We start from the raw sequence: 12,303 nt of genomic DNA on the forward strand, positions 1-12,303 counted from the left end.
ATCAAGAGTTGTACATTCTACTGACTGAGCCAGCCAGGTGCCCAGAGGAATAAGTTTTTAAAAACTCACTGTTGGGGGTGCCTGGGTGGCTTAGTCGTTTGAGCATCCGACTCTTGGTTTCCGGTCAGGTCATGATCTTGTGGTTTGTCAGTTCCAGCCCTGCATCTGGCTCTGCACTGACAGTGCAGAGCCTGCTTGGGATTCTCTCTCCCCTCCCCCCCGCCTCCTCCCCCCGCCCCCGCCCCCCGCCCCCCCTCAGCCCCTCCCCCACACTCGCTCGCTCGCTCTCTCTCAAAAATAAGATAAATATTAAAAAGAAATAACTCACTACTATATCCTTAGCACCTAGAGTAGCACTTGGCACATAAGAGGTGCTGAATAAACATTTGCTGAATTAATAAGTCATGAAGATTTTGAAAACACCCCTCTTGCAGGGTGTTCCTGGCTGCCATACTATGGTTAGTCCTCTGCAGGGGCTGAGAGGTGGCCATTGGCAATCTGCCTGTGTTTGCCTATCCATAAGGGTGTTACTGAAAGGAACAGCTTTGAATCCAAATGACAGCCCTGCCTTAGTTTAAAGCTAGGTTCTCTTTTCTGCTTATTATGGATCTTTGATAAGAAATACAATTGCTGAGAAGTCTGTTTTGCTTGCTGTTTGCTATGAGCATTGTGAGACCTTTCCTGATTGTAACCTGCTGTAGAATGGGCTGTAAAACTTCCTAAATGTAGTCTGATATGTAATGGAATGAGTGATTGTATACAAACTAACCGGCATTTCTCGCTTCTGTAAACCTGCTTGCTTAGCACATTCCTCACCTACCCCCTTCCCCCTTTCTTCCTCCCGCCACAAGTAAAAAAAAACCTCCCCTGTGCTATTTGTCTCTGTCTATAAAAACGCTATACCAACCCTATTCGTGGCCTCTTGTGTCACCGGTGACGAGTGCGCAGAGGACCAGGTTCGAACCTGCAATAAACGACCCTTGCCGCTTGGCTTTGACTTACGACTCTGGTGGTCTTTTGTGGGAGGTTTTGGAACTTCAGGCATTACATTTGGAGGTACCACCGAGATCTCCCCCGAGCCCACCAGACTTCTGGTCAACGGGTCGTATTTGATTCCGATCGGTAAGTAAGCCGGCTCTAACGTTCTTCCTTTTCTCTCTGATCTGTGTTTCTTCTCTGGAGAACCAGTTCTGTCTGGAAGCTGGTGTGACCCTGGCGGACGCGCTATAGGGCACCCAGCCGGGGTCAGTTGGAGACGTCCACTGACATCTGGGGGCCTTCTTGGCCCATCTGGGGGCCTTCTTGGCCCATCTGGGGACCTTCTTGGCCCATCTGGGGGCCTTCTTGGTCCATCTGGGGACCTTCTTGGTCCATCTGGGGGCCTTCTTGGCCCATCTGGGGGCCTTCTTGGCCCATCTGGGGACCTTCTTGGTCCATCAGGGGACCTTCCTGGTCCATCGGGGGGCCTTTTTGGCCCATCAGGATTCTTTTCTGTGGGCTGCTTATGCCCAACGCGCCTGCGAACTAAATACTTTCATTTTCTCTATGAACTTCCAGAGTGCTAAGAAATATCTCTAGGCGTCTAAAAGAAAAAAAAAAAAAAAAAAACCATCTAGGCATGCCAATTGTTACCCGTATTTTGATGTGATGTGTGTCTGTGTGTCTGTCTGTTAAATCGACTGGAATGATTGTTGGGAGTCAGGGGCATGCGCCTGACTTACCCTATGTGTAGTCCCACGGCATAAGCTACGGGATTCGAGTGGGCTCTAACCCGATTTCCGCGGTGATCCTCATACGGCTTAAGGCGGTCAAAATTTATTTTGATCCAAGCAGGGGGTTTATACCTGCCCGCCCATGCTAAGAGGCACCTAAGTTCCCGCGAGGGACGCGGACGGGCGAGTACGCGAATGCTTCTATGTCAGTCTAAATGTATTGTCACCCCTGGGCCCTTGTAATAACCGCCGTCCTAGCCATAACCCTTTCTGTTGGGCTGGCCGAGACGGCCCCAGAAAGTTGAAACCACTGTCAGAGATTCTTGTTGGCTCTTGTTTTTCTTTCGTGCGTCGGATGTTTTATTGGAATTAAGTGTTTTTTCGGCTGATCAGAATTAATTATTCCATCCTTTGTTCCTCTTTCCTCCTTCCTCAGCTGCCTGCGGCTTTCCCTCCCGCCCCTCCCCCCGGGGCCCAGCCAGGCCGCCAGGGGTCTCACCCTCGGAGGTCGCCTGTGCGAACTCCATCGCTGATTTCAGCCGCTTCAGGGCCCCCTCCGTGCCGCCCCCTTCTCTTCTCCTCTTCCTCAGAATCATAACATGGGCCAAACGCAGAGCACCCCTCTCTCCCTCCTTCTCACCAACTTCAGGGACGTAAAAGCTAGAGGACACAACTTAAGCCTAGACATTCGCAAAAGGAAGTTGATCACCTATTGCCGCTCTGCATGGCCCACCTTTGGGGTCAATTGGCCTACAGAGGGAACCTTCTGCCTCCCTGTGGTCCTTAAAGTAAAATAAAAAATTTTCCTACCAGGGAAAGAAGGTCACTCGGATCAGATTCCCTATATTCTGGTGTGGCAAGATTTAGTAGAAAACCCACCTCCTTGGATGGCCTCTTCCTTAATAGCAGAGTCATGCCAAATCCTAGCGGCTAAACCTATCAACCCTCCCAAGCCGCCAACTCCAACTGCACCCCCTGTTCTCCCCGACAACCAAGATTTACTTTCCCTTGACCCTCCCCCTTACCAGATTCCTCCTCTTATTCCGAAAGCTGCCCCTATCCCTGCTGCGCCGGCAGAGCCTCCCGTAGCCCAGCCCATAGGAGAACTAGAGAATAGGGAGGCTCAACCCGCGCCCAAGCCTAGTGGGGGCAAAGTCCAAGGGCTGCCGGACATACCCGTAGGCGGGCCCCACATGAGCCAGGACTCCGCCTTCCTGACTCCACCGTAGCTTTACCCTTACGGGAAAAAGGGCCTCCCGATGAGACGGGGAACCCCCGACTTCAATACTGGCCCTTCTCTACCAGTGACCTATATAACTGGAAAACCCAGAATGCCCGATTTTCTGACAACCTAAAGATTTAATAAGTCTCTTAGACAGCGTTATGTTTACCCACCAACCCACCTGGGATGATTGTCAGCAGCTCCTCCGAATCCTGTTCACCACTGAGGAGCGAGAAAGAATTCAATTGGAAGCAAGAAAGCTGGTTCCTGGAGATGACGGCCAACCCACTGCTAACCTTGATCTCATTAATGCAGCTTTTCCCTTGACCCGACCCCCACAGGATGGCTGGGACTACAACACGGCAGAAGGTAGGGGACGGCTACGCATTTATCGCCAGACTCTAGTGGCGGGTCTCCGGGCTGCTGCACGCAAGCCCACTAATTTGGCAAAAGTGTATTCAGTGATACAAGGTAAGACAGAGAGCCCTCCCGCTTATTTAGAAAGATTAATGGAAACCTTCAGACAGTATACCCCCATGAACCCCGAGGCCCCCGAAAATCAAGCTGCTGTTGTAATGGCCTTTGTAAATCAGGCAGCCACTGATATTAAAAAGAAACTCCAGAAACTAGAGGACCTGGAGGGAAAACAGATTCAGGACTTACTCTGCATTGCCCAGCGCGTCCTTAATAATAGAGAGACTCCAGAGGACAGGCAACTTAAAGCCACCGAGAAAATGACCAAAGTCCTGGCCGCTGTTGTCCAAAAGCCCCTGGATAAACAAAAGCCCCTAGATAAAGACCAATGTGCCTATTGCAAAGAAAAAGGCCATTGGGCCCGAGAATGCCCTAGAAAGAAAAGCATGGATGAAAACCGGGGGTTGGCTAAACATCGCCCAGCTCTATTCATAGAACTGAAACCGGGGGCAGATCCAGTTCGGGTCCGACAATACCCAATGTCAATGGAGGCCAGAAATGGCATCACGCCACATATCCGTTGCCCCCTAGACTTAGGCATCTTGCGTCCCTGCCATTCAGCCTGGAACACCCCCCTGCTGCCTGTACGAAAACCTAACAGTGCGGACTATCGTCTGGTACAAGATCTGAGAGAAGTTAACCGCCGAGTCATGGACATACACCCAACAGTACCCAACCCCTATACCCTCCTAAGTGCCCTCAGCCCAGAAAGACAATGGTATACTGTCCTTGATTTAAAAGATGCTTTTTTCAGCCTGCCTCTGGCCCCCAAAAGTCAAGAGCTCTTCGCCTTCGAGTGGTCCAATCCTGAGAGAGGCATAAATGGGCAACTCACCTGGACCCAGCTCCCCCAAGGATTTAAAAACTCACCCACCTTGTTCGATGAGGCACTTCACGAGGATCTGGGTGAGTACCGGAATCAAAACCCCAAAGTGACTCTCTTGCAGTACGTTGACGATCTTTTAATTGCCGCTGAGACTGCTGAAGCTTGCTTGCAAGGCACCAAAAATCTCCTCCGGACACTTGGTGCCCTGGGGTACCGGGCTTCAGCAAAAGAAAGCCCAAATTTGCAGATCCGAGGTAACCTACTTGGGGTATCTGTTAAGAGAAGGCCAACGATGGCTCACTGATGCACGGAAGGAAACCGTCCTCCGCATCCCCCGACCCACAACGCGAAGGCAGACCCGGACTTGGATACCCCCCTCCATGACTGCGCTGAGATATTGGCACAGGTTCATGGAGTTCGGGAAGATTTACAGGATCACCCGCTGCCAGACGCCGAGGTTACCTGGTTCACTGACGGCAGCAGCTTTGTACATCAAGGTCAAAGGTACGTGGGGGCAGCAGTCACAACTGAAACTGAGACTGTTTGGGCAGAGCCTTTGCCAGCTGGCACCTCTGCCCAACGAGCTGAACTTGTGGCCTTAACCAAGGCAATGACTTTGGGAAAAGACAAGAAACTAAACGTGTATACCGATAGCAGATATGCTTTTGCTATGGCCCACACACATGGAGCTATATACAGAGAGAGGGGACTGTTAACTGTAGAGGGGAAAACTATCAAAAACAAAGAAGAAATATTGGCTCTTTTAAAGGCACTCTGGCTGCCTAAACGACTAGCCATCATACATTGCCCAGGCCACCAAAAACTGGTCACACCGGTGGCCAGAGGAAATAATTTGGCTGACCAGGTAGCCCGAGAGTCAGCCTTACAGGTGGACTGTGCTTTAATGACCACCCTACCAGACCCCGGTTCAGCTAGTTTACCAGAAAATCCCGCCTACACTAAAGAAGACCTAAACTGGATCCAAAAATTACCTTTAACTCAGTGCCTTAACGGATGGTGGAGAGCAGCAGACTGTAGCATAATCCTCCCAGAAGAAATGGGAAATAAAGTCTTATCCAAGATGCACCGAGCCACTCATATGGGCACAAGAAAAATGCAAGACTTAATAAGACATGCTAGGATCACCATTAAAGACTCCAGGACAAAAATTGAGCAGATAGTTACTAGCTGTAAAGCTTGTCAATTAACTAACGCCACCAACCACGGGAAAAACCCTGGCTCCAGAACCCGCGGAACCAAGCCGGGAGCCTATTGGGAAGTAGACTTCACCGAGGTAAAGCCTAAAAAATATGGATATAAATATTTGTTAGTGTTTATAGATACCTTTTCAGGATGGACAGAGGCCTTCCCCACCAAGCATGAGACTGCGCAGATAGTAGCAAAGAAAATGTTAGAAGACATCATACCCAGGTACGGATTCCCTACCCTAATAGGATCAGACAACGGACCAGCATTCATTTCAAAGGTAATACAAGGGATAGCGCAGTTTATTGGGGCTGATTGGAAACTACATTGTGCATATAAACCCCAAAGCTCAGGACAGGTAAAAAAAATGAATAAAACTCTAAAAGAGACCTTAACTAAATTGACCATAGAGACTGGCGCTAATTGGGTAGTCTTACTCCCCTACGCTCTGTTCAGGGTGCGGAACTCCCCTTACAAACTGGGATTAACTCCCTTTAAAATCATGTATGGAGTGCCCCGCCCCCCCTATAATTCCCAACCTACAGTCTAATGTGTTAACTGAATTTGATGATCATAAACTTCTTATTTCCCTGAGGGAACTCCAGCACACCTACCAGGAAGTTTGGCCCAGATTGAGAGCCATTTATGAAAACGGGCCCCCTCCTGAGCCGCATCACTACCGACCCGGAGATTGGGTATACGTGCAGGGAACACAAGCAAGAGACCCTCCAACCACGGTGGAAGGGACCCTATATTGTGATCCTAACCACACCCACTGCTCTCAAAGTCGATAGGATTGCTACCTGGATCCATTACACCCACGCCCGACCAGCTGATCCCTTTGCGGTTTGAGAAGACTTCGTGCCAGAAGCCAACACCGCCTGGACGGTTGACCAGAGTAAGACCCATCCTTTAAAATTGACTCTGCGTCGAAAACCTGACCCCGAAAACCAGCTGAGACCAAAGGCCTGGGTGTCCCATACCAAGACTGTTGCAGCAGCTCTGGACCCACAATAATCGGAGGAACACTCATTAGCGTGCTCCTGTTCACCTCCTACGGACTCATAAGTATTGCAGGCAACCCCCACATACCCTATACTTTAACTTGGGAGGTTTCTAATTTAAAAACCCAGAAAGTCTATAATACTATCCTGCTCTCCGCTTTACTCGGGCCTCTGGCCATTCTACTTCTCGCTCTCACGTTAGGCCTCTGCATCATAAACAAAATTAATTTTATCCAAGACAGGTTCAATGCTGTACAATTAATGGTCTTACGAACTCAGTACCAACCGCTCGAGACATTACAAATAAAAAACTGAAGATCCAAGATTGGCTCTTTAGGCACAAGGAAAAGGGGGGAATGAAAGGAACAGCTTTGAATCCAAATGACAGCCCCGCCTTAGTTTAAAGCTAGGTTCTCTTTTCTGCTTATTATGGATCTTTGATAAGAAATACAATTGCTGAGAAGTCTGTTTTGCTTGCTGTTTGCTATGAGCATTGTGAGACCTTTCCTGATTGTAACCTGCTGTAGAATGGGCTGTAAAACTTCCTAAATGTAGTCTGATATGTAATGGAATGAGTGATTGTATACAAACTAACCGGCATTTCTCGCTTCTGTAAACCTGCTTGCTTAGCACATTCCTCACCTACCCCCTTCCCCCTTTCTTCCTCCCGCCACAAGTAAAAAAAACCCTCCCCTGTGCTATTTGTCTCTGTCTATAAAAACGCTATACCAACCCTATTCGTGGCCTCTTGTGTCACCGGTGACGAGTGCGCAGAGGACCAGGTTCGAACCTGCAATAAACGACCCTTGCCGCTTGGCTTTGACTTACGACTCTGGTGGTCTTTTGTGGGAGGTTTTGGAACTTCAGGCATTACATTACCAAACAAGGGGCCATTGCCCAATGCCCAGTAAGCCAAACACCCGCACGGATTTTGTGGCACCACATCAGACACTTCCCTCAAGCTGCCTGCCCTTCACAGTCTCCCAAGAGGAGGCCGAGTCTTTCTCTAGCTTGTTCCTACCCCCGCCATTCCCAGGGGCTGCTTCTGGAAGGTCTGGCCATTCTTCCTGCTCCTCTAATCATCAGCCTCTTCTCATGCTTCCTCCTCTCTCAGGGTCAGTGACTCCTGCTCACCATTCCCAAACATTTTTTCCCTTTCATTCCTTTTTTTTAATGTGTATTTATTTTTGAGAGAAAGAGAGTGCACATGAGAGGGGGAGTATCAGAAAGAGGGAGACAGAGAATCTGAAGTGGACTCCACACTGTCAGTTCAGAGCCCCGAACACACCAACCGTGAGATCACCACCTGAGCCACCCAGGTGCCTCTTCCCTTCAGTTTCGAGACACACTTACTTTGCCTCTTGCCTCTCTGGCTCCTTTTCAGCTTTCTTTTCCTCTTCCCACCCCTAAAACAGAAGGATTTCTGTGTCAGTCTGGACCCATCCAGGAAAATGAGCCCACACAAGGCACTCCATTTAGGCTGTGTGCAGGGAATGGCTAGTCCAGTGTTGGAGGGCTGGAAGAGCAAAGGGAGGCACTGTGGTGACCAGATGTGGTGACTACAGGAAGCACTATTACCCCGGGCTGGAGGAACAGAGAGAAGAGGTGGTGTCACCAGAACCCCTGGGCCCAGAGGAGCAGCCTCCCAAACCACAGAACAAGGAGGCGCTGTGACTCCTGTGTGGGTCTTTGGTGGCATGCACTAGGTGACCGTGCTGGTGTCTCTAAGGAGGTGCCCTTCAGTGGCTGTTAACGCCTAAATTGGGAGCCAGAGCAGGGCGAGCTACAGCTCCTAGGCCAAGTCCGGCTGCCACCTATTTCTCTATGACCCGTGAGAATCTTTTTTTTTTTTTTACATTTTTATTTAAAAAAAATTTTTTTTAAGTAAGCTCTATACCCAACATGGGGCTTGAACTCAGAACCCCAAGATCCAGAGTCACATGCTCTACCGACAGAGCCAGCCAGGTGCCCCAAGACTGAGTCTTTATAAGATTTGTGATCATTTTCCTCCTCTTTCCCTTCCCAGAACCATCATCTGGGGTTGAGCCACCGTTACCTTTTGCCTAGGCTACAAATATGGCCTAATTACGGACACTACTCCACGTGAGTTTCAGTCTAGTTCACCCCCTCATAGTCACCACGTTCATCTTTTGAATCATCATGTTCAAAGTTCCTCCCAGCTTCCTTTCGTATGGGTTGGCCAGGCATTTACAGCTTTCCATATAGTCCAAATGACTACAATTTGGTTTCCCAACTTCATTTTCTATTTCTTCCTTTCCTATACTTTGATATTGAAAGGAACAGCTTTGAATCCAAATGACAGCCCCGCCTTAGTTTAAAGCTAGGTTCTCTTTTCTGCTTATTATGGATCTTTGATAAGAAATACAATTGCTGAGAAGTTTGTTTTGCTTGCTGTTTGCTACGAGCATTGTGAGACCTTTCCTGATTGTAACCCACTGTAGAATGGGCTGTAAAACTTCCTAAATGTAGTCTGATATGTAATGGAATGAGTGATTGTATACAAACTAACCGGCATTTCTCGCTTCTGTAAACCTGCTTGCTCAGCACATTCCTCACCTACCCCCTTCCCCCTTTCTTCCTCCCGCCACAAGTAAAAAAAACCTCCCCTGTGCTATTTGTCTCTGTCTATAAAAATGCTATACCAACCCTAATCGTGGCCTCTTGTGTCACCGGCGACAAGTGCGCAGAGGACCAGGTTCGAACCTGCAATAAACGACCCTTGCCGCTTGGCTTTGACTTACGACTCTGGTGGTCTTTTGTGGGAGGTTTTGGAACTTCAGGCATTACAATATACACCTTTCCCCACCCAGGTTCTGTGCCCTTTACACTCTCCCCTCTGTGGGAATGGCTTTGGTACCTGTGAAAATTAGTTCAGCTATGAGTGACCGAAAACCCAGTGTAAGGGGCCTGTTGAGATTGTACTGGATCCCCTTGGACCTGTTTATCATTTCCCACAGCTTCTGCATATGCAGAGGGCCTGGGAGCAACCTTTAGCTTGAACTAGTGAGGAAGGACAAAAGCCCAGTCCCTTGTCTCAAATTAAGACAAACTCTGAGGTGTAATTTGTGCTCCGGAGCTCCCTTTCAGGATAAGCCTGAGGCTGGCACTTTGCTTGAAAGCACACCCTTGTTTTCCCCTTTCCTGTCTTGCTTCCCACACTCCCTTACTTGTTCCTCCTGGGAACATTTAATAGTTCACTTGCAAGTGAAGCCTGGTCTCAGGATCTGTTTCAGGCAGCCCACCCTAAGACATAAACACAACAGCAGCTTAAACAAGACCACGGTAGGTCTCATATGGTCTTTATGATTTTCATGGATCCGGACTGATTCAACCCTATAGTGCAGCATTCTCAATGTGTAGCTTCCTCTTAGGTCAAAGGTAGCTGCTCCAGCTCATTATTAAGTTCACATTCTAGCCAGCAGGAGGGAGAGAAAGAAAGGAAGAGCATGCCCCCTGCTTTGAAGAATACTTCGTAGAAATTGAATACCTCACTTCTGCTATATCCTTTTATCCAGAACTTGGTCATGTGGCCATGCCTGGCTGAAAGGGAGGCTGGGAAATGTAACCTTTATTCTGGGTGCCCAGTTGCACAGCTAAAATTTTGGGGGCATGATTACTGATGGAACAGATATTAGGGGACAACGAATCATCTCAGTTACCCCCTCCTTCTTATCTCTGCCTGTCCAGATTGTTCAAAAGTCAGTACAAATGCCATTTTCTTCATGGATCCTTCTGTTAAGAAACAAAATTCAACTGAGTAAATTTGAAGATCGAATTGGCTTATTGAAGGATTCATGAATCAGGCAGCATCTCATCTAGCAAGTAGAGGAGAGCTCCACTGAGCTAAACAAAAGAAGGGTTTTCAAAGGCATAAGAAAAAAAAGAAAGGAATTTATTAGCAAGGAGTGCATTGTTTAGGCAATGTTGCCCTCCTAAAGGGAGGGGAAGGGAGCCATCAGGAAATTTTCTAGTATTGGTCAGGAAATTCTTTGTTGATTGGTTAAACATTACATTCCTGGAGGGTTAAAAGTGCAGTTAGGTTAGGCTTTAAGTCTTGGCTTACTGACTTGGGGCCTTAACCTGATTGATGCCCTTTGGGTCCTGTGTTTTGTTTTGTTTTTTAATGTTTATTTATTTTTGAGAGAGAGGAAGAGAGAGAGAGTGCAAGCAGGGGAGGGGCAGAGAGAGAGAGAGGGAGACAGAGAATCCCAAGCAGGCTTCACACTGCCCAACGTGGGGCTGGAACTCAGTAACCATGAGATCATGACCTGAGTTGAAGTTGGACACTTAACCAACTGAACCACCCAGGTGCCCCTGTGGTTTTCTTTTTAACGTAGCCCTACTTGAGGATAAAATTACTCTTTTTTCCCTCAACAAGAGTGCATCTCTGGGGGGTGGCTGGCTGGCTCAGTTGATAAAGCATGTGACTTGTAATCTCAGGATTGTGAGTTCAAGCCCCATGTAGGGCATGGAGGCTACTTAAAAAAAAAAAGTGCATCTGTCATACCTTGTCTTAATGAAAAGATATTTTATTTTCCCAGGAAGTAGAGATGCTTATCTTACTTTTAGTAGCTTTTATTACATACCTTAATTAGAATTCTTAACCCTTAGAAACCTTAATTTCTAAGTGAAAACTAATAAGTAAGTGGGACACCTGGCTGGCTCAGTCGGTAGAACATGAGACTCTTGATCTCAGGGTTGTGCACACTGGGCATGGAGCCTACTTAAAACAAACAAACAAACAAACAAACAAACAAATAAATAAATAATAACAACCACTAAAGAAGTAAGTAATTGTGAACTGCCTGTTATACTGATGAGGTTTTGGGGTGATGGTGGGGTTTGGAGCTATTGACCAAAAAAAAATTCTTGATGTCTTTGGTGCAAAGATTTTATTGAAGTGGGGATGGGGGAAGTGGGAGGGGAACAAGAGTTACCCTGGGGTTGTGGAGAGTGGCTCATTATATACTATGGGGCTGGGGGAGGTAAAGACAAGAGGAAGTTTCCAAAGAAACTTTCATATGCTAAAGACTCACAGATTATTGGAGGCCTAGCTATTGTCAAGCTAAGGTTGTTTTTCCCTCTAGCAAAGCATTAACATTAAGACAGTAGGGAGTTCCTGGAGAAATGTTTTACTCTGCCTGCCTCAAGTATTTGTCAATGGGCTGCAGGTTACAAGGAAATTTAATTTTATCTGCCATTTCCTTCTTGCCTCTGTTCCCCACATCACTATGGAGGGGAGGGTGATGTTGGGGTTCCAGGAAACTGAGTCTATAGGTTTCTGGAGATTAGGCTATTGATAAGATTGCCTTTTTCTTATAATTTACCAAGACATTTGTAAACTGATGGAGACTCTGTCAGTTTAACCATTTGTTTTCTTTCCTTTCCTTTGTTTTGGGCAGCCAGGAGTGCCTGAGGAATACCATACATATTCTACCTGGGGGGAGAGAGAGTGGTGTGCTAGCTTGTACTTTGTCCTCAGCCCGCCTTATGCTCCCTCACCAATACCAGCATTCTTTAAATTTGCAAATGTATAAATACCTTTCATAATTTTTAGAAGCATTTGTCTTTTAAAATTTTTCTAATATAGCACTAACACATCCCAATATCTTTTAGTTTCCCTGTAATAAGAAGTCAAAAGTAGATAGCCTATGTTCAGTAATTATGATGAAGTTTTGGTGTGATGGCGGGGGGGGCGGGGGGGAGGGTGGTTTCATGGGGTCCAGAGCTGATGGTCAAGAAAGAATTCTTGAAGACATCTTTGGTGCAAAAATGGTGATTTTATTAAACCATGGAGACAGGACCCATGGGCAGGAAGAGCTGCACTGGGGTCGTGAA

General features: G+C 47.5%; 1 protein-coding gene across 1 annotated transcript; it reads left to right on the forward strand.

Moving 5' to 3' along the window:
- The first annotated feature begins 2,876 nt into the window (after positions 1–2,876).
- LOC128772826 (uncharacterized) lies at positions 2,877–8,118 on the forward strand. The gene is made up of 4 exons (XM_053888727.1): positions 2,877–3,303; positions 4,591–5,528; positions 6,228–6,338; positions 7,924–8,118. The coding sequence occupies exons 1-4, from the start codon at positions 3,096–3,098 to the stop codon at positions 8,116–8,118; spliced, it is 1,452 nt and encodes a 483-aa protein (XP_053744702.1). The 5' UTR covers positions 2,877–3,095.
- Positions 8,119–12,303: the final 4,185 nt, after the last annotated feature.

The sequence above is a fragment of the Panthera pardus genome, unplaced genomic scaffold, assembly GCF_024362965.1.
Source record: "Panthera pardus isolate Hobbes unplaced genomic scaffold, ASM2436296v1 HiC_scaffold_24, whole genome shotgun sequence".
In the NCBI taxonomy this organism is placed as follows: domain Eukaryota; kingdom Metazoa; phylum Chordata; class Mammalia; order Carnivora; family Felidae; genus Panthera; species Panthera pardus.